This window comes from Notamacropus eugenii, chromosome 2 (genome assembly GCF_028372415.1).
Source record: "Notamacropus eugenii isolate mMacEug1 chromosome 2, mMacEug1.pri_v2, whole genome shotgun sequence".
Lineage (NCBI taxonomy): Eukaryota > Metazoa > Chordata > Mammalia > Diprotodontia > Macropodidae > Notamacropus > Notamacropus eugenii.
This window is the reverse complement of record NC_092873.1, coordinates 523,976,347-524,002,851: the sequence shown is the minus strand read 5'-3', so window position 1 is coordinate 524,002,851 and position 26,505 is coordinate 523,976,347. Positions and strand designations below refer to the sequence as shown.

At 44.9% G+C, this 26,505-nt stretch overlaps 1 protein-coding gene across 2 annotated transcripts in view; it reads right to left on the bottom strand.

Annotated features, from left to right (window-relative positions):
• The window catches only part of ALG6 (ALG6 alpha-1,3-glucosyltransferase), a 53,751-nt gene extending 27,698 nt beyond the window's left edge, over positions 1-26,053 (bottom strand). For both annotated transcript variants that reach the window (XM_072649725.1, XM_072649726.1), the window contains exons 1-4: positions 25,948-26,053; positions 21,267-21,591; positions 8,674-8,758; positions 529-618 (exon numbers count right to left, since the gene is read on the bottom strand). In XM_072649725.1, the coding sequence (XP_072505826.1) occupies positions 529-618; positions 8,674-8,758; positions 21,267-21,348 (257 nt within the window). In that variant the 5' untranslated portion in view covers positions 21,349-21,591; positions 25,948-26,053. The remainder of the gene's footprint in view (positions 1-528; positions 619-8,673; positions 8,759-21,266; positions 21,592-25,947) is intronic.
• Between the last annotated feature and the right edge of the window lie 452 nt (positions 26,054-26,505).

Here is a 26,505-nt window from a genome sequence, read left to right as displayed (position 1 = left end):
CCATAGCAATCCCATTTCTAAGTAAGGGTATGACACTATCAGAACTCTGGTTTCCATCCAAACATATTAGTCAGACTGTTGAGTGAATATGTATTTTTCAGTCTACTCTTATTAGATAGGCATAATATTCTATGAATGATAAGAAAATAGCCACCCAGATCTGATCAGTCTGACTTTCAATCCTCTGATACACATGGAATAATGGGAGGCAGAACTACAGTGAGGCTTCTCTCCCAAAAGTGTATGTGAGGTCCTCCAACGTTCATCTTCTCTACAACAAAATGGTGGGGCAAAAGACTTGTTAGCATCATTGTGAGAGGCACACAGCAGTACGGAGTGGTGGGCCTGCAGTCAGGAAGACTTGAGATCAAATCTAACCCTGCTGCCTGCCTCAGTTTCCCCATCTATAAAAAGGGGATATAATTGTTGGGAAATTCATATGAGAAAATATTTGAAAAGGGCTTTGTAAACCTGAAAGCCATTAGACGCTAACTAATGTTCTCAAGATGTTCAGGATGAATGGCTTACACGTAGGCACATAAAAGACTGTGGTAGGCTGTAAGAGGTGGATAGTCTAGACCCCAGTACTGTAAATCGTTATCACTGCTATTGAAGTACCTGAAAGATAAGAAAACACATTTATTAACCAATATTCGTGAAGAGAAATCTACAAAGAATTCAATATCTCATCTCACCTCATTTTATTTCATTTCAAATAAAGGAAATTGCTAAATTATGCTACACAGCACAAAATGAGTTTGTCACTAAGCATTTTAGTCTGCCCGTGTCTATTTTTTCCCCCAAAGCTGTGTAAAATTCATCTGCAACACAAGCTAGAGACGGGCCTTTGTTACAGAGTCACAATGGGGATGGGGTCTTGGGGGGGCTATTTGAGAAGCACTCTGCAAATCCCAAACCACTATACGTGCTATTTATTATCATCATAATTATCATCTTCATCCATCATTTTGCATTATATTGCTGTACTAACCTGGCTAGATTATAAACTTGCCCAAGGGAAAAGACCTTTTTATTCTAAACTTCATATCCCACCAGAGCCTAGCACAACACACACAACAGAGACTTCAGAAATACTTGTGGATAATGAATAGATCCCTTATTTTAAAGAATTCTGCACATGAGGAAAGTCAGGTCCAGAGAGAGTTAAGGCACACAGACAGTACGGGGGCAAGATTTGAACCCAGCTTCTCTGCATCCAGAGCCTGCACTCTATCCATTGTATCATCCTGCCTATGCAAGAAAACTCTGTATACACTTTGGTTGCAAGGGAACAAACACTGGTGAAACCAGACAGCTTCAGTACATTTTAAGTACATTCTACAACAAAAAGGAAAAAAGTTTAAATCATCTAAAGTTTAGTGGACTAAAAAGCGTTCTCTCTTTTGTTCCCTATCAAATGTATAATCAGCCATTATGGCTCTTACTATTTTAAATGAAGTATGTGCAGAACCTGATGTTTACAAGCGTAAGATATAAACCCATATTCTAGACATGTCCACAGCACCAATGCTCCCCTCATAATGCACAATACCAAAAACAAAGGGGAAAGGAATTTCTTAAGGATAATTTTGAGCATTTAAACTAAAGCCATCTCCACTAGATAAAAGGACCTTACTTCAGGAAAATAAGTTACAAAAATAAGATTTTAAATACGACTCAGACAAACGAACTAGTCTTTCATAATTGCCAGAGGCAACGTTCTCCAGGGCATCCACTCGAAGGCAGAAAATGCTTAACATTTACTACAATAAATGACATTTTGTGAATTCCTCATGAGCTGCCTGAAGTATCTTATGCACAACGGATAATAAATCACATTTCTTTAAGCTGCGTCTCTGTTCCTGAGCTCACCATTCAAAACTATTCAAGCTGATGCTATTCACTCTTTTAAATGAACTTTAATATCCTGCAAAGCCCTACTAAAATTTCCTCTTACTCTACTACAACCACTTTAGTTGCTAATTATCAAGTGATAAAAATGGCCCCAGTTTAAACAGCAACAGAGGCCAAAGCTCAGCATGGCATGGTGGGATGGAGGAAGAGCTAAGTGCTTTCTATGGGCCAAGCACTGGGATGAGCTCTAGGAAGACAATGAGAAGGCAAAACTGAACCTGGCCTCAGGAAACTCACTCTCTACCCCAGGAGGGTTCAGCTGCCAGGAAGATGGAAAGACCTATGGCATAGGAGAACAGATGCTGATGCACCTTCTGCATCGTCATTTACATTGAGAAAATCCCATCTATCTGCACTGCTGACCCACTTACTGGTGCCAATTTCTTTTCCAGGGCTTCAGTAGTGATGGCTACTGGGGAGTAGGGTAGGCAGTATGTGAATTACAGTAACTTTAGAGGCATCAGGGCTATTTCTGTGGTTGAAGGGGGCTGGGAAGGTGCAAGACCACTAGCCCGAAAGGGCAGGCACTGTTCTTCCTGTGGTGTTTGAGTTTCCCTGCCCACACCTGGCGAATGCGTGTGGTGATGATGTCATTCCCCTTTCTCCTTGATGATGACTATAGGGGCTGCCAACAGGGCTTGTGTTCTGGAGATGCCATCCTATCTGGGATCACTGGGCTTCACTGTAATTTGACCCGTTTCTACCTGGGTCTGAGGAGAGCTGGTGAGGAAAGTCATGGAGGTCATCTGCCCTGCCTGGCATGTGCCACCTTCTGTGTCTCCTAAGCTCTTTGCTGCTGGCCTGCCCCATTAGTGGTAACTGGTCAGCAGTGGGTACTGGTGGTTGTAGGGAGCACTTGCAGCCCAAGATCAGGGCTGAGAAGGCCAGGAGCATAGCAAGGCTGCTGCTCTAAGGGACCATTCTGGGCTCTTGGCTTACCTGCCCGCTAGTGGCAATTCGGCTGACAGCAGAATCTGGAACCAAGAAGAATGGGCAGAAGCTGCAAGGGGGACAAACTCTTAACAGTGAGGCAGCAAAGGAGAGGCCACTCTGAGAGGTTGTGGGCCACCTTCACTACAGCAAAGGCTGTATTGGCCACATGGTCTACCAGAGATGGGTCTCCAAGCAGAAGCTGAACCATTCTAAAATGCTGCAGTTCCATGAAGGATCTTTGCTGGGGATGGAAGCTCAATTCCATGTGGACAGTCTCGGGCAGGTAAAGGTGGGAACTTCTAAATCTTAGAGTTCTCACGAGACCCCCCAGGAAACGACTGGGAATCTAGGTGAACCGAGCTATCTCGTGTATTTCCGCCTCTTCCCGTGAGAGACATGATGGGAGAGAGCTCTCCTCGCCCTCGAGATTGTCCCGGATCTGGGCACACTATTGTTATCTAACAGCACGGTATTCAGATGCAAACTATGCTGCTGGAGGGTTTAAGTAGGATCAGGAAAGCCTGAAAGTTCTCTTGGGCGGAGGGGCGCGGAGCGGTGAGGACAACAAGGCTCCGCTTTTCCTCTCTCTTCTCTCCCCTCCCCCTCTCTCCCCACTTATACTTCTACTTCCAATTTCTTATTGTAAGATCTTTGCCTCCTTGGGAGATTCTTCGCTCCCTCCTAAGGAAGAATTCCCCTGCACTTGTAACTAGACCCTGAAATAAAGCTCAACCCTTGTTCGACTCTGGAACGTCCTTTCTCTCATATGAGCATCCGGTTTGGCCAACCGAAGACCTCAGGATAGAGGTAAGAAGACTCGGGTAGCCCTCAGGCCTCTAGGCCTGGCAGATCTTGCTGGATAAGCAGACATGAATGGGCTGCAATCAGTAATTCTGGTGGGCCCTCCTTCATGGGGCGCCTGTGAGGATGGAGGAAGGGCAGCTCTTCCTTGTCCCTGGCTTAGGATTAGTCAGCAATGGTCTTTGAGTTTTAAGCAAAATTCAGTTTTCACCTCTTCTAACAGAAAACACTGGCCCACACAAGGCTCATTTACGAGGTTCAAGGCTGATCACAAGCTTTCCCTCTGCCCACCTGGCAAAGGAAAGTAACTGAGAAAATAATGCCCTGAATGAAGCAGATCACAAAAAGACCCAGGAAGGCCTCAAAGTTCAAAAGCTGGTATCTGTCAGGCTTAGAAATGACTCATCCATTCATCTACCATGGCCACCTCCATCCACTGACAAGACCAAGTCAACCAGGATGATGTTTCTAAAAGAAACACTAACTGGATATGAAGGGCCTACTATGTCAATTTAAATAGGCTCAGACATCGAATTAGGGTCTAGAGGGGAAACAATGCAAGAACACAAAATCTTTCGGTGAAAACTGAAAGGGGCCTTTGAGGAGCCTCAGAGGCTGGGACATCAGGTGACTTGCTCAGGGTCACACAGGCAGGGACAGAGCCTGGATCTGAAGCGTCCACTGAAGGGAGGAAGAGGGGTCAACTACTCCATATGCGTCCTTTGACAGATGAGGTAACTGAGTCCTGGCAAGGGGCAGTGACATGTCCCAGGCCCTCAGGCCAGGATTAAGTCCGGTTCCCTGGCTCTACCACACCAAAGGGCACACCCAATGCTCTGTAAAATCTGGGAGGAATGTGGATTAAACCTGGCCTCCTCTTCTTCTGGGCGCTGAGAAGACAGAGATGGGCCCAACAGAGAAGACAGAGATGCCCATAGCTGGGACATCTGGGTACAAAGGAGAGGTTTCGGCAAAGAGGTAGGAGCAAGCTGAGAAATTCACAGGGAAAAGCACCAGGGACAAGCAACATGGCAGCCAAGCTGGGCTTAGAAGAGAGGGCCTTCGGGGGTGGAGCCAAGATGGCGGAGTAGAAAGACGCATATACACATAGCTCCGAACCCACAACCCATAGAACATCGGTAAAAAGGAACTCATGGCGAACTCTGGAGTAGTAGAAGCCACAGCATAATGGAGCAAAGGAGATTTCTGTTCCTGAGGGACCTGCAAACCTCTCGCAAAAGATCCGTTGCGCTGCAGACGTGGAGCCCAGCCCAGCCCTGCCCCGGCCGCGGCACGGAGAAGAACAGATCTGAACGGGCTTCAGGGACGGGATCTCCAGCGGCCCCGCGGGTCCCTCCACCCACAGGTGACGGGGGTCAGTGAGAGGGTCTTCTTGGCGGGTCGAGAGGGGAGTGGGTGCCCCCATGACTTGGGCCCCCTCGGGAGGCAGTAGCTGATGCAGCAGCAGACCAGGGCTCCCCAGGCAGGCAGGAGCCTGGATCCATTGTTGAAGGTCTCTGCATAAACCCCCTGAGGGAACTGAGCCCGAGAGGCGGCCCTGCCCTGACCTGAGTACCTGAACTTAATCTCACACTGAATAGCAGCCCCGTCCCTGCGGAAGCCCTGAGACTGGGAAGCAGCATTAGAATCTCAGACCCCAAGCTTTGGCTGGGAGGATCAGGAGGCGAGGTGGGTGTGAGGAGAATATTCAGAGGTCAAGTCACTGGCTGGGAAAATGCCCAGAAAAGGGAAAAGAAATAAGACTATAGAAGGTTACTTTCTTGGTGAACAGGCATCTCCTCCCTTCCCTTCTGATGAGGAAGAACAATGCTTACCATCAAGCAAACACATAGAAGTCAAGGCCTCTGTATCCCAAACACCCAGACTAAATATTCTGTGGGCTCAGGCCATGGAAGAGCTCAAAAAGGATTTTGAAAATCAACTTAGAGAGGTGGAGGAAAAGCTGGGAAAAGAAATGAGAGATATGCAGTCAAAGCATGAACAGCAGGTCAGCACCCTGCTAAAGGAGACCCAAAAAAATGCAGAAGAAAATAACAACTTGAAAAATAGGCGAACTCAATTGGCAAAAGAGGTTCAAAAAGCCAATGAGGAGAAGAATGCTTTCAAAAGCAGAATTAGCCAAATGGAAAAGGAGATTCAAAAGCTCACTGAAGAAAATAGTTCTTTCAAAATTAGAATGGAACAGATGGAGGCTAATGACTTTATGAGAAACCAAGAAATCACAAAACAAAACCAAAAGAATGAAAAAATGGAAGATAATGTGAAATATCTCATTGGAAAAACAACTGACCTGGAAAATAGATCCAGGAGAGACAATTTAAAAATTATGGGCCTCCCTTTAAGCCATGATCAAAAAAAGAGCCTAGACACCATCTTTCATGAAATTATCAAGGAAAACTGCCCTGAGATTCTAGAACCAGAGGGCAAAATAAATATTCAAGGAATCCACAGAACACCGCATGAAAGAGATCCAAAAAGAGAAACTCCTAGGAACATTGTGGCCAAATTCCAGAGTTCCCAGGTCAAGGAGAAAATATTGCAAGCAGCTAGAAAGAAAAAATTCAAGTATTATGGAAATACAATCAGGATAACACAAGATCTAGCAGCTTCTACATTAACGGATCGAAGGGCATGGAATAGGATATTCCAGAAGTCAAAGGAACTAGGACTAAAACCAAGAATCACCTACCCAGCAAAACTGAGTATAGTACTTCAGGGGAAAAAATGGTCTTTAAATGAAATTGAGGACTTTCAAGCATTCTTGATGAAAAGACCAGAGCTGAAAAGAAAATTTGACTTTCAAACACAAGAATGAAGAGAACCATGAAAAGGTGAACAGCAAAGAGAAGTCATAAGGGACTTACTAAAGTTGAACTGTTTACATTCCTACATGGAAAGTCAATATTTGTAACTCTTGAAACTTTTCAGTATCTGGGTACTGGGTGGGATTACACACACACACATGCACACACACACACACACACATAGAGACAGAGTGCACAGAGTGAATTGAAGAGGATGGGATCATATCTTAAAAAAACGAAATCAAGCAGTGAGAGAGAAATATATTGGGAGGAGAAAGGGAGAAATGGAATGGGGCAAATTATCGCTAATAAAAGAGGCAAGCAAAAGACTTATTAGTGGAGGGATAAAGAGGGGAGGTGAGAGAAAAACATGAAGTTTACTCTCATCACATCCCACTAAAGGAAGGAATAAAATGCATGCTCATTTTGGTATGAAAACCTATCTTACAATACAGGAAAGTGGGGGATAAGGGGATAAGCAAGGTGGGGGGGATGATGGAAGGGAGGGTATGAGGAGGAGGGAGCAATTTGAGGTCAACACTCATGGGGAGGGACAGGATCAAAAGAGAATAGAAGTAATGGGGGACAGGATAGGATGGAGGGAAATATAGTCAGCCTTATACAACACAACTATTATGGAAGTCATTTGCAAAACTACACAGATTTGGCCTATATTGAATTGCTTGCCTTCCAAAGGGAAGCGGTGGGGAGGGAGGGAGGTAAAGAAGTTGGAACTCAAAGTGTTAGGAACAACTGTTGAGTAATGTTCTTGCCACTAGGAAATAAGAAATACAGGTAAAGGGGTATAGAAAGTTATCTGGCCCTACAGGACAAAAGAGAAGATGGAGACAAGGACAGAGAGGGATGATAGAAGAGAGAGCAGATTGGTGATAGGGGCAATTAGAATGCTTGGTGTTTGGGGGGGGAGGGGACAAAAGGGGAGAAAATTTGGAACCCAAAATTTTGTTAAAATGAATGTCAAATAAATAAATTAAAAAAAAAAAAAGAAGAGAGGGCCTTCAATGAGGGTAGTAGGACCATCCAAGTCATGGAGATGGCAGGAGAGGGTTAGCTCAGGGAGAAAGATGGAAAGATAACAACAGGAAACAGAAGGCAGATCAGACTGGAAGAAAAGTGGCTGGCTCTTGGAATCATCTGTTGGGAACCGGAAAAGCCCTCAAAGGTCATCTACTCCCGACCTCTCATTTTACAGAGGAGGAAACTAAAGCCTAATTAAGTCACACTGGGAAGTAGCAAAGCCAGGATTCAAACTCAGGTCCCTTGACTCCAAGGCACTATGAGGTAAAGTTCCTCTACTAGACCATGACATCCTATAATACTGACTCTTCCTATGCCAACCCTTCATCCTTGTCTTCAGCATCGGCCCTTGGGATTTCCTCATGCCATTGCCATCCCCTCGTACCTGGCCAGTCTCAACCACTTAGTTACTAGTTCACCTCTGCACCATCCCATGCTCTTGAACCCTCTGCTTCAGCCGGGGATTTCTCCTACCATCCATCCCCTGTGGTCCAACTTGGTGGCTGAACCAAGATGGGGGAAGTCCCACAGCTGTGCTAAATGGGTGTCCTCCAAATTTATGTCCTCTCCTCTCCACGTGGCCCTCACTGCACCAAAGCAGGCCCTTTCCTCCTCCCTAATTGATTCGCTATCCCACTCACTCACCACGGCAGCTGTTCCAAACCTTCTCTTCTCTCCTTAAGTATCCCCCCATCACCCTCCCCCACCTGCTCAGTCCCTTGATGGCATCATTCCTCCCTGACCCTCCAGGCTCTGATGAGGAGGTGCCCCTTGTCTCTGCCAAGCCCGTCCCCCTTCATGTGCCCTTGATCCCATCCCCAGCAGCTTCTTGAGCAGATGGTCCTATCAATCACCCCATTTGGTTCTACTTTTCAGCTCTTACCGATGGGCTTCTTCTCTGCTGCATGCAAACATGCCCGTGTTTTCCCCATCTCTGGGATAGGCTTCCCTCATGAGAAGCCCCCTGACCGGGAGCACAAACAAAGTGATAGTGTGGGAAGCCAGATCAGGGCAGCACTCTTCATTCAGGTGAGTGGAAGACAAGCTCTTCCGATGGTGTGGAGACTTTTCATTTATTCAATTATCATTTCACATTTTTAAAATGCTCACAGGCTTAGAGAGCTACAAACAGAGACTATGTATTAAGGGAAACCATCCATACCATTGCTTGGCTGGTAAATTAAAAGTAACTTCTTGCCAGTGTCTCTGGGCTTCATAATCTCCAAACATGGGAGGCTTCCCAGCACCTGGAGATAAAAGGGGAAAAGCAAGGAAATGGCATCTTAGCATCTCAGTAATTCAGTGTTAATCGAGTGTCCTAAGGAAGCTGCTTCTTCTCACTCCTCTCCCCAACTGGCCTGGGACCTGGACAAAGGAGACTCGCACGTGACTCCTCATCTCAAATATGAGTCAGATCTGTGACCATCAGGACGGCCAGCCGCACCTGCAGACCCTGTAGGGCTCCTGTCCATGTCATCCCATAAATCTATGACCACCATTTCACCCATCATACATTTGGAGCCTTCTTTAACTTCTCTTGTGTGTTCTGCTTGAGTGTGTATTCGTCCTTTGTTGCTGAAGAAGACCATGCCATCAGAGAAATGATGACATGACTTGCACTGGACTTTGTTTTGATTGAGGGAGGGCTGTGCAGGTCACCAGCCTCACTTCTCCTCCAGAGCCATCTGAATCCAGTGACCAGATATTCATCAGGATGACTGGAGATGACCCAGGATGAAGCAGTTGGGGTTAAGTGACTTGCCCAAGGTCACACAGCTAGAGAGTGTCCAGTGTCTGAGGTGAGTCCTCCTGACTCCTGCCCTGGGGCTCTGCCCGCTGCACCACCAGGCTGCCCCAATTTCTCTTGAAGGGAGAAGGGAAGGAACAAGCATTTACTGAACTCCTACTATTTGCCAGGAACCACACTAAGCACTTTGCAAATATCATCCCATTTGATCCTCACAGCAACCCTGTGGGATACATGCTATTATCAGCCCCATTTTACAGTTGAAGAAACTGAGTCAAATAAGGTCACACAACTAGTAAGGGTCTTCCTGATGCCAGGCCCAGCCCTCCACCCACACAGCCACCAATGATGGAGCACACAGGCTGCCATCTTTGTTAGGCCTCACTCTCACCAAATGATCCACCCATCACCTTTTTTATTCACACATTTTTTTGATGACATCTTTTACCAAGTTTATAAACTACAACACAAACTCTGAAAAAGGAAACTGCCTACAGATACCTATCTTTGGGCCTTCTACCATCCTTTCTCCCAAGACATACTTTTCTTCATAAAAAAAACCTAACAGACATTTGGGAGTCTTGAGACTCCCAGGATTTCTGAGTTGGAAGGGTCCTCAGAGCTATCTCACCCACTAATCCGCCCTGATGGTCACAGAGTCTTGGGTTGGAGGTCTCTAGCTATGGGACTCAGGCCTATCAGGGGAGCCTATGCAATCTGGGGACAGCGCTAACTGGTGGCCAATCCTGAATCTGTCTTTGTCAGTGCAGCCCACTATTGTAGTTCTTCCCTCTGGATCCAAAGAGAACAAATCTGAAGTGGAGAGTGCTCATCTCCATGACGCGCTGAGAGTTATGACTTCATTTCTACAAAGTTAATTATTAAATATGAAAAGCTGAAGCAACTATGCGTGCTGCTTCTTCTGGATCTCAAGAAGATAACCTCTACCGTTCTCATCAATTTCCTCTAACTTTGAAGGAAAATATAGGACCTTCTTAAGCCACCACTAATTACAATTCAACCTACTCTGTTTTCTCTACTTTAATACCAGTGGGAAACACTGTGTAGAATTATTAACTTTGGCCACTAATGACAATTAATGCCAAGAAGTGGTTTCCAAACCTTAGGCCCATGGGGACTTTTGTTTCTTTGAGTATCTAGATAATCCACAAACTACTTGAATGTCATCCTTCTGGAGCACCACAGAACAATCAATCCATATCCTCCTACTATGTGCTAGGCACTTCCATATAATGGCAATTGTCCTCTCTAGCGAAACTCCACTTGCCTCCACTTCTCTCAATCTCTTCTTAATTCTCCATGGTCTGGCTTCTGACCCTATCATCCCTATGAAACTGCTCCCTCCAAAGCTACCAGTGATCTCCCAATTGCCAAGTCCATTGGCTCCCTGCCCCCACTTCATTCTCCCTTGTCTTCCTCAGTTTTCAGAATACACTCTCTCCTGGCTCTCCTCCCACTTCTCCAACCAGCCCATCTGTCTCTTCCGCTGTATCTTCACCAAGGTCACTTGTAATAACTGGGGTTGTCCTAACAGGACTCTTCTCTTCTCCTTCTACATAATTTCACTAAATCATTTCCCATCAATTAACCATCATCACCATGATAATGATTCTCAAATCTATAGATCTAGCCCTAATTTCTCTGCTGACCTCCAGCTGCCTTTCAGACATTTTGAAATGGATGTCCAGTAGAGATCTTACACTTACCAAGTCCAAAACTGAAGTCATTCTCTTTCCCCAAACGTTCCCCTCACCAAACTGCCTGCCCAGTACCCCAGGCTTACAACCTAGGTGCCAACCTCAGTTTCTCACTATCTCTCATCCTCCATATTTGTTGCTAAGTCTTGTTAACTTTACCTTCATAATATCTCCAACATTTGCTGAACACACATTTATGATTCATATGGTCTCAGACATCAGGAAGCAACTTTATGCTTAGCCCTCTCCTAATCTCCCTGAAGCAAAGATAAGCCAGTTGCTCTACAAGATAATACAGAATAGAGAAAGAAAGTCACAGGGCTGAATGAAGTGCTAGAGATCTGCTGCCACATCATACCACGGACTCATATAGACTCATGACCACTATGCCCATACAAATTGGTGTCCAGCCATGAGCATCAGGTGACTTTACAATAATTAATAGCAGCCTGCATCATGCAGTTGGTCCTATCAAAATTATTATTCAGATGATAATTATTGATCCTATTTATTTTCATTGTCCTAAATCTAGTCAAGTTCTTTTTTAAAAAAATCTAGCTCTATCACCCAGCCTGTCAGTGATCCCTTACCATCTGAGTCATCTTTTAGTTTGATTAGGAAAGCCTTCTAGAGCTTACACCAATTTTGTAAGAACCAAACAACAAAGGTTATAACAGAAAAGGTTTAAGTAAAGCCCAGTGTTGGCTCACGCTGGCAATGAATACTAACCAAAAAGGCCTTTTTTGGGGTCCGTCAGAGAAAGCGGAAGAGAGGATCAACTGGGGGTGAAGAAAAGTACTACTGCATCGATCAATCAACAAGTATGTACCCAGAGTCACAGCACTAGGCACTATGCTAAGCCCGAGGGAACAAGACAAGAAGGGAGCATGCCGTATTCTCAAGAAGCTTATGTTATACTGAGGAGACAACAAAAAGGCACAGTGATCTACTTTCCCAGCTCAGGTTGACCTATGGAGACTGACAGAGTGGCCTCTGGACATTGAAGATAGTTCTGGAGAGGAACACAATGAGGAATGTTCCAGGGAAAGGAAGATCACAGATCCAGCCCAGGGACCCACAGGGGTGCAAAAATGGGCATAGGGTACCCCCATCCTGGGTCCTAGATCCATGGCAGATGGAGGAGAGCATCTGTGCCCAAGATAGCATACTGGAATAAGGAGCTGTCAAACACAAGTCATAGGGAGTGAACCAAGAAGCAAGCTCAGAAACATGCTGCCTGTAGCCTGGCCCCTAGGAGCACCTGCTCTCTATCCCTCTGAAACAGCAAAGCTTCCCACCTGGCTGACAGTGATCAGACCTAAATCCAGGTTACTAACTTGCAGAGCTCAGACCAGGGTGGGGGGAATCAGACTCTGTCCTGTACTAGACCACTCTGGGAGCACTGGCAGCTTGTGGGTCACCAGCCTGTGCCGTCCCTCAGAGCCTGCAATAATGTAACACTTGATATCCCAAGAAAGGCGCAATAGGCCCAGCCCTGACCTTTCCTTCAAAAGCATACAGAGCCTGGTCCTAAATCCAGTATTAAGTCAGGACCGAGGTTGGAAGAAGGAGAAAACAAAGAAGAATCTTACCAGAAAAAGTTAGTATGGTTACAAGGATGACCAAGATCCAGCCCAATAAGAGGACAATGAGTCCAAAACACCTTCAAGCAAAGCATCAATGGTGATCAAAGTTGGGCCCAAATTCAATTAGAGTTCCAGGAAAAAATAAAGCAAGAGTTTTTTGGGTTTTTTTTTTTTTTTTTTGTGAATGAAGTGAAAGCACTAAAGGAAAAAATGTGAAAAGAAATGACAGCTATGGAAGAAAGAATCAGAAAAAGAAACAGCCTGGCTCAAGCATCACTAACCTCGCCAAAAGACACAAACGGACTAAAAATGAGAATGGACCAAGAGAAGCCAAGGGCTCCGTGATGCAGCGAGGAATAACAGCAGTAATAACAGCAGCAAACGTCCATCGGTGCCTGCTGCGTGCCAGGCACCGGGCTGAGGGCTTCACAATCATGACCTCATTTAACCCTCACAACCCCCTCAGGAGGCAGGTGCTGTTATCATCCCCATTTTACAGGAGAAGACACTGAAGTAAAGAGGTTAAATGATCCTCCCAGGGCTACAGAGCTGGATTGGAACTCAGGAATCCTGACTCCAGGTCCACTAGCCTGTGTGCATGTGTGTGTGTGTCTGTACATAAATAGCACACGAACATGTGCAGATACACAAATGTATACACATATATGCATACATATGGATGCATACACTCATATACACACATATGCATTTGTATACAGACATTTGTGTATTGCTTGGTCTTGTACATGTCAACACACATGTGTGTTTGCATGTGTGTTAATTTTGTCTTGTCAACATGGCCAGTGCAGAGATTTGTTGTGCCTGCCTATCCATGGTTGTGGCAGGGAGTTTATTTTTCTTTTCTTCTCAATTAAAGGGATGAGGGGAAAGAATTTTTGTTGATAAAAAAGCTGGACAGCAAAAACTACCGTGTTCTTTTTTTTTAAAGGTAGATCAAAGTAATACTGCCAATTTAGCATATTTGGATTTCAGGGAGGTATTAGACAAAACCTCTAGCGTCATCCTTCCAAAAAATGTTTACATTTCATTCTGAGCTCAAACACCAAAAACAGCATGTCTATAAATAAAAAGGGTTTATACCAAGTGCAAAGAGACCTCTAAATGAAAGGAGGAATCTTCATTTCATACCACTTGCTTTTAAAATAAAATGTACTGAAGTCTTCACTTTACTTTCATTAACTGCCCTGTTTGCTAGAACTTTTTCTGATCCCTTCTGTGCCTATTAAAAATTGCTTCAAGGGTCTTTTTCCTCGGCATCACTACTATTAAAACTCCCTTCCTGCAATTAAAAACCAAGAGAAAGGCAAAAAATGGAATAAGTAAGCACTGTAAGACAAATGCACAACGGCACAAAAATCCACTCAAGACAAGAACACTTTAAAAAAGTAAAATTAACCGAATGAAAAAAGATGCACAAAATTCACTGAAGAGAACTCTGGAGGAGAGATGGGGTGAAAGGAGAGAAAGAAAAGGATGAACTGGGGAATTAGGAGAGGGAAGTGTGCAGTTAATAATCACAACCCAAAAATGTACAGCAAGTTGCTCTGATCAAGGTCTCATTTCTCAAATATGCAGAGAACTGAGTCAAATGTAGAAGATCAAGGACAAGCCATTCTCCAACTAATAAATGGTCAAAGGGTACGAACAGGTAGTTTTTAGACAAAAATCAAAGCTATTTATATTCATATGAAAAAATGCTCTATAGCACTGATTAGAGAAATGCAAATTAGAACAACTCTGGAGTAGTATCTTACATCTATCAGACTGCTTAATGTGACCGAAAAGGAAAATGACAAATGTTGGTGAAGATGTGGGAAAACTGGGACACTAAAGCACTATTAGTAAGTTTTGAACTGTTCCAATCACTCTGGAAAGCACTTTGGAACCATACCCAAAGGGCTATAACATTGTGCACACCCTTTGATCCAGCAACACCACTGTTGGGTCTATATCTGTAATGTTAAGGGAATCTGAAGATCTCGTCTGCCCCTTAATAGGCCCATGTGACCTGCTTTGAGCTTTGGCCCAGCCCACAGTTTGAATCACATGGAGCCCATGGTGGGAGGAGCTTGCCAAAAGAGTGAAGCAAGAAGTGAGAGTGAGGCAGAGCTAAGGCAGAGCAGCTAGCATGAGTGAGAAGGAGGAGTTTTGCCTAGGGGAACTTGTTTGTAGGGAGGCTGAACTGAGGGCAAGCTTGGGTGCTCCCTGGATTGGTGATATGTATGAATTTCTTTGTTACCATGGTGGATTTGGCTTTCTGGTATCTGAAATATCTTGGTTTTTATCTCTGAGGAAAAACATTATTTATATTTTCCAAATTTACCCTGGAAATATGCATGCATATTCATAGCAGCTGCTATGGGTATCACATTGTAAACATTAAAAAAAGGGGGGCCTATATGTACAAAAATATCTACAGAGGTTCTTCTTGTGGTAGCAAAGAACTTCAAGTTGAGGGAATGCCCATGAACTGGGGAATGGCTGAACAAGTTGTGGTACACAATTGTGATGTGATACAATTGTGCTATAAGCAATGAGAAGGACGCTTTCAGAAAAACCTGGGAAGACTTACATGAACTGATGCAAAGAGAAGTGAGCAGAACCAGGAGAATATTATAGTACACAGTAACAGCAATACTGTATGATGATCAACTGTGAATGACTTAGCAATATAGCGATCCAAGACAGTTTCAAAGGACCTAAGATGAAAAATGCTATCCACCTCCACAGACAGAAGTGATGGAATCTGAATGTAGATCAAAGCGTACTTTTTTTACTTTATTTTCCTTGGATTTTTTTGGTCTGTGTTTTCTTTCACAACTTGACCAGTATGGAAATACGTCTTGCATCACTGCACATGTATAACCTATATCAAATTGCTTGCCTTCTCAATGAAAGAGGAGAGGGAAAAGAAACAGTGAGAGAATTTGAAACTCAAAATTAAAAAAAAAAAACGGTAAAATTATTTTTACAAGTAACTGGAAAAATATTTTAAAAATATATCTTAAAAACTGTATTTCAATATAGTTGTTTTACTTTGTAATCCATGCCTACTTATACCCTTAACACCATCTTCTCCCTCTCTTCCAGCAGACTGCCCCTACAATTACTTCCTTTTCTCTACCCTTCAATTTTTCCCTATTTAGTTGAGTATTCCCAGGTGCCTAGAAACATTCCCATCCACCAAAAACCTTTCCATTTTCCTTACCTAATGCTTGCCCTGATGAGTCCCAAGGTAGCAGCCTACATTATCTGCTGAAGGATAACCTGAAACAGGATCCCACTAAGGGTAGATCCCCTCACTCATGGGGCAAACAAGACAGAAGTGGTAACTTGGGAAAAAGCCATTTCAGCTGAGGGGTGGGGGTGAGGTTAATGATGCTCCTGTACCCTCCCCTGTCCATGGACTCTGTTCCTTTGGAATCTGGCCCACGTTCTTCAGAGCCAGTCACACCCCAGGCCTCAGTGAAGTCCAATGAGGTCAAGCAGGCCTCCTTGCACCAGGATGTCTAGTTCCAACTTGCTTGTTATGCATACTATATGTGGCTGTTTATAGATGCCTGAAGACTTTCTAGTATTTGTCTCCTGTGTCCTTGGGGGGGTGCGGTCTCCAATGCCTTACTATCTACATTGCAACTTTTTTTTCTTACAAAATCTAGCTTGAGCTTGATGAACATACAGAGATAAGATTTCACCCTTGCTTCTTCATTTTAATTTAAAGCCTTACTAGATATGCACAACTCTCAGAAAAATCTCCTCTTACTAGTCTTTACGGATGCTCTGTCCCTGGCCAAAAGTATGCCATTCCCATATTTTAATTCCTGTTCCAGAAATCCATCTTCTGGATCTGCTGCTGCTGACTCCTCAACATGACTGTCTTTATTCAAGCCCCTACACTCACGTGTTAGGAGTGGCAAAAAGTCAATCCCTCCTTCCCCTTAAGGTCTTCTGTTTCTTGCCCAGGACGTCATGCCTGGCACGCAGCAAGCTCTTCACAAATGGTAGTCACTGAGTAGAAGTCGGGTGAGGTCTGAGTGCTAACTCGACATTCCTGCCCATTTAAGCAGAAAGACAGGTCAAGACAGGTGCCCCAACCAGCACCATCCCCCTTGGTCACCACTTGGTCTGAGAGGTGTCATCTCCTCCATTAGAAGGTCAGCCCCTCAAGGCAGCATTCAGCCTAAGGGCCAGCCTTTCAAGCATCAAGCAGTTATGCTATGCTAAGCCTGGCCCTGCAGACAGTGCTGTAGAACAGAGCACAGGCCCCAAGTCAGGAAGCCTCATCTCGGTCAGTTCTGATCTGGCTTCACACACTAAGCAGCTCTGTGACCCGAGTTCACTTCTTCTTCTATCAAATGAGCTGGAGAAGGAAATGGCCAACCACTCCAGTATCTTTGCCAAAAAAGCCCCAAACAGGGTCACAGAGAGTCAGACACAACTGAAAAAGGACTCAACAACTGCAAAATATTCCAAGCTTATGCTAAGCACAAAGTATATGAGTATGAAAAGGAGACGGTTCCTGCCTTCAAAGAGCTTCCATTCTAATGGGGACAAGACAGAGGGGGAAGGGTGGCCACTCTAGAAGGAGGTTCTGGGCTGGAAAGCCACAGATGGCAGCCTGTTTCTGAGACTTGTCTACAGTTCTCAGAACAAGGGATACAAACGAGAGGAGGGTGGAAAACAGCCAGGAAGATAAGGAGGCCTGGTGCCCTGGAGTACCGGGCGAAGTGGTGGAGCTCCTTCCAAGCATGGACTCTGGGGTTCTAGTCTGGAAGATGTACCGGCAGCAGAACGGGCCAGGTGATGAGAAGGATGTGTGCTTCCAGCAAGCACAGTGCCCAGTGGCTAAGCTCCTAAAAGGCATGTGTTTCCAGGGCTGCAGTGGGGACAGAAGACTGAAGCTGTTGCTGTCTCCCTAAAAATGGGAACTTTTATTTCCAGGAAATTATTCTGGAGGGCTTCAAGGTGGGAAGAAGCTAAAGAAGAAGCAGCTTCATCTCCTGAGCTCAGCCTTCTCCCAAAGAAAGGGGAAATGGGCCGCGTACTTACTCTAGGCAAGAGTTTTGAATCAAATCCTCTTAAACAATCAAGTAGGGAAGGCCCCATTCCTCCTGGCCTCTCTGGTCAGAATGTATAGCAGCCGAATTCAATCATCCCTGGTGACTGTGACCAACACTAACTTCTCCCCTCTTCTCCCACCTTACAGCACTGACTGTTTCTAACACATATTCTGGCCCTTAGGTTGCTTTCTATTTTCTTTGAGGTATTTCACATAAGTTTTGTCACCCAAACAAAACAAAAAGTTTCTTCATGGTCTGCATTTTCCATCACTCACAGACACAGTGCTATGGACTAATGCACTGAAAAATTTTTTCAAAACCAAACTGAATCCGAAGGAGAAACAAAAGACAGACTATTCACAAATTATATAATCCCTCAAATAACTGTCAGATGATGATTTTACAGTAGGTATTTTACATAAATAAAATTATCCATTATTTTTCAGATTTCTCTAATCTTTCCACCATTCAAAAAGAATACATCCCCTTTCTATAGTTCTTAGCTTGCTGAGGACCTAAGGTCAAAATGGATCTTACACAATTTCCTGCACCTGAAAATCCAAGTATCCAGATTTTCCCAAATTGCTCTAGACTTGCGGCCAATGTGGAGGAATTTATCACCATTCTCTACCAAACAGAAGAATGGATAATGACTCTCTTTAGGGTTGAGAAACAAGTTTCTATCCAGAGCCTGACCTAGTTCAATAAATTCAGCTGACACTGGCTATGAAATTAGTACTTAAGTTTTTTTTAAACTGCTAAAGTGCCCTTAAAGCAGCCCAGAAGGACAACCCAACGGTACCTAAGGGAGCTCCACTTGGGAAGGGCAAAAAGGATTCCTACCACTCTGATTCATTCCACAAATTCACTTATGCTCCACTCAGAATCAGACAAAGAAAATACAGCATTGTCTATTTGTACGGCTTCACTTTGTAGTTCCTCTTCTTTTCAAGAAAACGTCTATGCAGTGCACTTCAATGTTCATTTCATATTTTGATTATTGTATTATGTAGAATCATGCTGAAATTTAAGAGGCAAATACTTCATTGGCTGTATATACTATGGATGATGATGCCTTAAAATGGAAAACCTTTATAGTCTAGGAGAGCAAAATTTGGCTAAAACTGTCTATGGCAAAATCCATCTTAACACTTTTAGGGAGAGTGGAAATACTGCAAAACACAGGTAAATAGAAGGAAATTAATGACCAATGAAACACTGCCTATCACATCTTTAATACTAACTGATCTAAAAGAAGCTAGAAGATACAGTGAACAGAGAATGAGGCCTGGAGTTCAAATCCAGCCTCAGACATTTACTAGCTGTGTGACCTTGGTCAAGTCACTGGACCTATTTGCCCAGTTTACTTATCTGTAAAATGGGGATAATTATACCAAAGTTGTTGTACAGATCAGATGAGTTAACATTTATAAAGTGCTTAGCACAATGCCTGGTATACAGTAGTGGCTTAATCTATGCTTGTTTCCTTGCTTTCTAATATTTTTTAAAGGGTATACACGGAGCAGTGGCCATTATGCATCTTCTTCTCACAAGAACTAAAACAACCAGCAGAGATTACCCCAGGTCTTTTCAATAAGCACCTATGTTATCAGCTCCAAAGGCATCAGTAGTGGTGTCAATGGCTAACAAGCCTGGGGCGGGGCTTGTGACCTGGCAGAGAGGCTATCCTAACAGATACTGGGGACCCTCCCAGTTGGGGTCAATGGACAGTTATTTGAAAAATTCAGACAATTCAGGGAAAATAGAAAGTAAGTGTGCAAACAGCATATTGACATCAGAAAGGGAAAGAGTAAATTATGAGAAAAATGCAAAAAATGAGATAATGTAAATGAGAAGTTTTCTTTTCTCTGAATCATACTTAGCACTTCCTAAGCATCAATTAAAAATATCACAAAGGGTAAACCAAAGCCAGAATAAAGAAATACCTTACAGCAATTTTAAAAGTGCGCTTTAACTCACAGTGGGCAACGAGTCATCTTAACAAAGAGATCACAGATCTTGTAACTGTTCATTAATCATTAAGAAATTCTTATCAGCTCATAAGCAGACTCTTAGCATGACAAAATAGCTGTATGTGTGCCGAGAACATCAATATAATGAAAAAGACACATGAAATTAGAGTAAGAACCAACAAGAGCAGATGTCTTGACTTCCAGAGGTTTTGAAGTTAAAAAGGCATCGGATGATGACGGTGAAAACTGCTATGGAATACTGGGTCATTTTTTTGTTTTTCTAGGTTCTCACTCTATCTGGGAAGTAAGAATAAGAATGTACTACACAGCCCCATACAGTAAAATGCCAATACCTGGACACGTTCAAATGTCCTGTTCGTCGTGATAGTTCTCCAGGAGGAACGATGAACAGCAGGCATTTCCTTATGGTGCAGGGATGGGCAAAAGAGCATGGAAAAACTGCAGGGAAAGCCCTGCCTCCCAAAATAATTAAGAAACTGCCATACGAACACAGAAGATCAGAGAGAAAGTGCCCATTATATGCCAGGCACTGTGGTCATTTTAAGTTCTTGACTACATGAATACCTATACTTGTTAAAAAAAAGTTAAATAAAAACCATGTAGAAAGGACAAGGTACAAGAAAGGGACAGATGGAGGGCTAAAGAAAAAAAGTGTCTTTAGCCAAGCATGTGATGTGCAGAGCCTAAGTCAAGGAAGTCTCAGATTCGGTTGTTTGGCTGGAAGAGGCCCAGCTCTGCAGAGTAGACTCTCCCGGTAAGGGCAGTGCACACCCGATGAGGCCTGGTTGTAGAACCTGGAGAGGGGGAGCCTGGCCAGGGCTGAGGGACACAAGCACTCCGAGGGCCATCTCAAAGAAGGAGCACGGCTTAGTCTGTGCCTTGAGAGAGACGAGAACAGTAAGCAGGGTGTGAAGCCTATCACTACAGAGTGTCTAGAGGGGATGGTGGTCTTCCTTGGGAGGTGTCTCCCCAACACTGCAGACTGTCATACAGCAAAAGATAACGCACCATGGACATAAAAGGGGTGGCAGAGATCCACTCTCAGGGACAAGCTGAACTAGGTGGCCTCTGGGGCACCTCCTGCCTCCAGTTCTAAGGTTCATGCTGCCAACATCTGCCAAGAGATTCTGCTCTTGGGTCCTCCATGGGCTGCCTGGTTTCTGTTAATTCACAAGCTCACAGATCTAGGGCTGTATGGGAGCATGAGAGCTTCTCCTCCACCCTCTCATTTTACAGAAGAGAAAACCAAGTCCCCAAGCCATGCAGTGATACAGTGATAAATGGCAGCCTGCCCTCAGATGCCACATTCCCTACTCATGGATCAAACCTTCAGAGAGCCAGAATCTGCTTGGGGGATGTGTCTCTTTCACCACCGAAGACCACCCATCCCCCCAGGGCACCAACCAAGCACTGCTTTTTACTCAAGTTAGGTTCAACTGAACAGAACAAAGCAAGGTTCCGTCAAACACTGTATCAACAGCAAATTTAGAAGTTATTTTTTTTACTTTATAGGCAAGACCCAAATGTTTTTTCTTTGACCTCTTTTCTGAATTATAGAATTGCAAATTGGTACCAAACAAATTAAAGAGAAAGCATTTTTACATCTTCCAAGCCATAAACACACCTTACCTGAGTAAGAATTCAGAGAGACTGTCCACCGGACTGTTAGTCCGATGAGGACTGCAATGGTCATCGAGTGCCACTCTTTCATAGTTCTTCTTCACTTGGACCACAAAGAAAGAACAGGCCCAGTCACTTTCAAAAATGTCTGCTCAGTACTTTTAAAGAGGTACAATTCCTTCACCTCAAAACTCCTTTCTTGATCAGAAAAGAATGTCAATATTCAAGGTGTTATCACTTCTCCAGTCGAGAATTTCAGCCAGTTTCAAGCAACAGAAACTTCTACGTGTGGATTCAGAAAGTGGTGGTCTGTTACCTCAGTGCAAGAAAGATTCTAAGAGAAAAAAAAAAGTAAATTCAAGGATTTTAAGATATGAGTAAACCGAGTAAAACCATCAGGTTAGTCAGGGACTTACAAGACGGGGGTGGGAGAAAGGAACTATGGAAAGTTCAGCATTTAGACATCCCAGATCTGCAAGTAATTATCACCGTCACCTTGGACAAGCCACCCAATTTATGTGGGCCTCAGTTTCCTCATTTGTAAATGAAGAGGATGGGCTGCTGGATGATTTCTTTCTGTTCTAAATCACACGGCCTAAATGTGAACAACTCCCTTCTCCAATTTCAGCCAAAACGAAGAAGGCTGACCGAGCAAGAATACGCCATCAATTAATGAACTTGATTGATCTGGGTATATGTTTGATATTAGAATTAGAGAATATATGGATAAAAAGACAGTGAATCCAGGCTAAAGCACATTCGCTGGGGCAGGTAGGTGGTGCTACAGAGGAGAGTGCCAGGCCTGGAGTCAGGAAGACTCATCTTCCTGAGTTCAGATCTGGCCTCAAACACTTCCCAGCTATGTGACCCTGGGCAAGTCACTTGACCCTGTCTGCCTCAGTCTCCTCATCTGTAAAATGAGCTGCAGAAGAACATGGCAAACTGCTCCAGTACTGTGCTGAGAAACCCCAAGTGACATCATCAAGAATCTGGCATGGCTAAAACGAGTAAACAACAAAAATGCACATTAATTACAACAAAGATATTTCTTCGCACAAACAGAACTAAAACCCCTGGTGCTGGTAAAGCCTTGATTCTGGGTGCGGACACTTTAGTGCTAAAAATAAATGAAGATTTGCAGCTATGGAATTCCTTGGAGAAGTCCTTGGAAATGTCATTTCTTTACTTGGGTTTTCTCTGTCTTCTTGTTCACTCTATTTTGTGCTGACAAGGTCCAGCCTGCAGCTCAGAAAACACCCCCAGTACAATTCAACAATACAGAGCCACGTCAGGACAAAAATAAAACTGTGTCATGAGATCTCAGGGTGAGCAGTAAAATATCGCCCACCGCTGACAAGTCTGGCTTCATCAGGCCTTTTCCAAAATGGGTTTTGGGAAGGAAACGAACAAAAGGAAAGGTTGACTCCCCTAGGGCCAAACAGCAGGAGCATTAGTCATGGGAGAAACTTTGATCTAAGTAGATTGAATGTTAAAAAGTGAGGTCAGGTCAGGGTGAAGCTGTTAAAACTTCCCAGTCTTCTCATCTTTATACATTCTTCTGGTGTGATTCTGATTTTGAGCTTTGCATTAGAGGATCACAGATTCTCAGCTGGACAGGCCTTGAAGGTATGTCTATTCCAAGGCAGGAAGAGGCATTCATCTATTTACCCAGCGGTTGTCTTCCACTGTATGTAGAGGGCTGGTTCTGACCTAACTGCCACATCAGGAACCAGTCTTGCCCCATCTGTTAAGATACAAACCATTTGCTGTCCAAGATGGCAGAGGCAATGGGAGCCGAACAGCCCAAGTGCCATTCCTGTCCTCCAGAAAAGAAAAAAGAAAAGAGGACCACACCAATCAGTGATTAGCAAAGAAAGGGAGAGAGTATAATGAACATGACTACCTTCATGCAGCCTAAATCACCAAAAGAAAATGCCCCAGTGTCTGCAGACACTCAGGAGGGGGCAGGTCTTCCACCCCCACAAGGTAGGAGAGGTCAGCCAGGAAGGCCCCATTAAGTAAAGCTGAGAGCAAATAAGGCCCTGGGCAGAGCAGACTAGGAGGGAAGGTGGCAAACCTGCTACAGGGAAGGTTTATCTGTCAGCAAGGCCTCCAGTCCTGCCAGCCTTGAAGAGTTCAGTGCTGTGCATCAGGAGCATGGAACCTGGCACCTGCAAGTACCTCCTTCTCAGCATATTCTAGAAGGCCAGCAACAAGACAGCGGAGACCAAAGTGGGGCCTGCAATCCCATCTGAATGGGCAAGGGCTGGCAGACTTTGGTGGCCCTTATAAAAATCCAAGTTCTGGAAGAAAAGCTTGAAATATGGATGACCAAAGACAACAACAATAAAGAAATGTCATGCATCCAAGGATGTCCAGTGCACAAGCCTAGAGGAAACAAATAATGTGCTAGTAACAATGGACTATTTTATATAGGTAAAAATGTAGGACTTGTCCACAATGCTTATTAAAATTTCTGGAAGAGATAAAAAAAGTTATTATAAATGAAATGAGCACTCTAAAGGGAAAGAACTAAAAAAAAGTTTAGCACAGAAGGTGTAAAATCTTATGCAAGTAAATGGCTTCCTGAAAATCAAAATGGACAAAAAAAATATGACTCCATGAAACAAGAAATATTAAAAAAAAATTGAAATACTGGAAAAAAAAGAAAATGTTAAATTATTTCCTATCAAAAACAAATGATCTAGAAAATAGATCAAGGAGAGATAATCTAAAAATCATTAACACTACCAGAAAACTGATTTTTTTTAAAAGCCTCAATACCACAATAAAACAAATCATCACTGAAAACTGCTCAGGCATACCAGAAGCAGAGGGCTTGGTGAGAAATAAAGAATCCATCACTCATCTGCTGAAAGAAATCCTAAATGAAAACTCCCAGGAATGCCATTGTTAAATCCAAAGTCTGCAGGTTAAAAAAACAAAAAAACTAAGAAGTCAAGTGAAAGAAAGAGTTCAAATACTAAGGAGCCAGAGCCAGGATCCCACAGGACTTGGTAGCCACCATAATAAACGACAGGAGAGTTTGGAGCCTGATCTTCCAGAAGGCAAAAGATAAAAGCTTAAAACCAAGAATAACTTGCCTGGCAAAACTGAATATAATCCCATTGGGGAGAAATGGATCTTTAATGAAATAAAAGAGTTCTAAGCATTCTCCATGAATGCTCAGAGCTAAACAGACTCTCTGAGATGCAAATACAAAGAGTCAACTGAAACCTAGAAAGGTAAATACGTTGGAGCAAGGGGAAGGGACAACACAGAAAGATCGTGTGTTGTTTAGTCATACTCTTTGTGCCCCATTGGGGGTTTCTTGGCAAAGATACTGGAGTAGTTTGCCATTTCCTTCTCCAAATAATTTTACAGATTGAGGCAAACAAGGTTAAGTGACCTGCCCAGGGTCATACAGCTGAATCATACAGGCCAGACTTGAACTCAGGAACCTGCATCTCTCTGACTCCAGGTCAGACACTATCTGCTGTGCCACCTTGCTACCCTCTACAGAACGAGGAAAGACCTACAGTGTAACGAGGAAGAAGAAATGTATCCCTTCAGAAACCTAGGGCCTTCAGAGAGAACCTAAGGATGGTTTTGTTCTATTTGGATGATTTTAAGTGAAGACAGCAAAGTGAAAAGGAAAAAACTAAGGCCGAAAGGAGGAAAACGTAGGTCCTCCTTACCTTCTCATCTAACTGGAGTGCAAGAGGAAAAAAAACTGCATGAACACGAAGAAGAGACGGAGTGGTGTGACATGAGCCAAGAGAGAAGGCTGAGGACCGACAGATTACACACGTGCAACAATGTAACAAGGGCCTCCCCCAGCCAGCATCTCCACCAATGACCCAGTCACGGACATAGGGCCCGCTGACACAAAGAGCCTGATGCAGGTTTGCCCGGGCAGGCAGGTCCCCATTTTACACATGAAGAAACTGAGGCCAGGTTCAAGTGGCTTGCCCAGTGCACACAGTAAGTGTGGGCAGCAGGACTGGAACCCAGGCCTCGTGAATGACCGCTCCGAGGGCAGGGTCTGGGTTCACTTTTTCTTGGCACAGTGAGCGGCTGTGGGGAAGATTTGGGTTCAAATCCTAGACTGACTCTAGCACAGCACCCGGCACAAAGCAGGCGCTCAATACGTGTCTACTGAACGAAGGAAAGGCGCGCCCGGGTCGCTGAGTCTGGCTGCCTCAGTTTCCCCCTCTGTAACACCATCGCAGCGCCTCCCCCCACGACCACACTGGCTCCGTCAGGAGGGTTCCGATCCTGTCTGGGTCTCAGTTTCCTCTGTTTCCTCGATCTAGGGCGCTAACGGAGGCGCGGAACAGGCGGCTCTTCCCGCAGCGAAATATGCTGGAGTTGGGAAATGTTTGTGACACTCCCAAAGGAAGGGGCGGTTCTGAGAGCTCGGACCCTCCTCTGCTTGGAAGATGACAGCCCCGGGGTCTGGGGAACAGAAGGTGTGGAGGACACCTGCAGCAGACGCGCAGAGGTGGAAAGAAGCGCGCTGCGCATGCGCTCTGTACGGCCCCGCCCCCACCCCCGCCACGCTGGAAGCCACGACGTCCCCTCTACCCCTGGCCAGACGAAGGGGGCCTGCTGCCCCCCTCTTCTTGGACGCCAGGGTCCGGGCCAGCCTCGCGAGACAGCCTCTCCCCACCCCAGTCCAGACTCTTACCCCGCTGCTCACAGCCCCCACCAGCCATCGGGCTTCCCGCCCGCCGCAGCCTTCAGCGAGTGCGCCTGCGTACTGTCCCGACAGAGGACTCGGCCCAGCCCCCAGAACGCGCACGCGCAGGGGCGAGCACGCCGGACGTCAGTTCGGAGGGGGGGACAAGGAGAGGAGCTGGGTGGGGGCGGGGCCTGGATCGGGGGAGGGGCCTAGGAGGGGCGGAGGCAGCGGGGTGAGCCCAGGGGCAGGTGGAAATCCCCCGGCTCAGCTTTCGCAGGAGTCGGGCCAGGGCCTGAGGAGCGGCTTAGCATTCCTGCTCGGGCTGGCCAGCGGTGACTCGGGAATCCCCTGGCCCCGAGGGCGGCCGCTGCCCGACCATGCCGGCTTGGAACCCGCCTCTTAGCACGGCATTCAGTGCCCAGAGAGTGGCCTCTGCCAGGGCTAAACTGCCCACCTCTGGAGCAGGCGCTGCTGCGGTGGGCACCAGGTGGGAAACCAAGCGCCCTGGCCTAGGGGCGCATAGCTCGTTATTTTGTATCTACAAGCGTCTTGTAGTTACTGTAT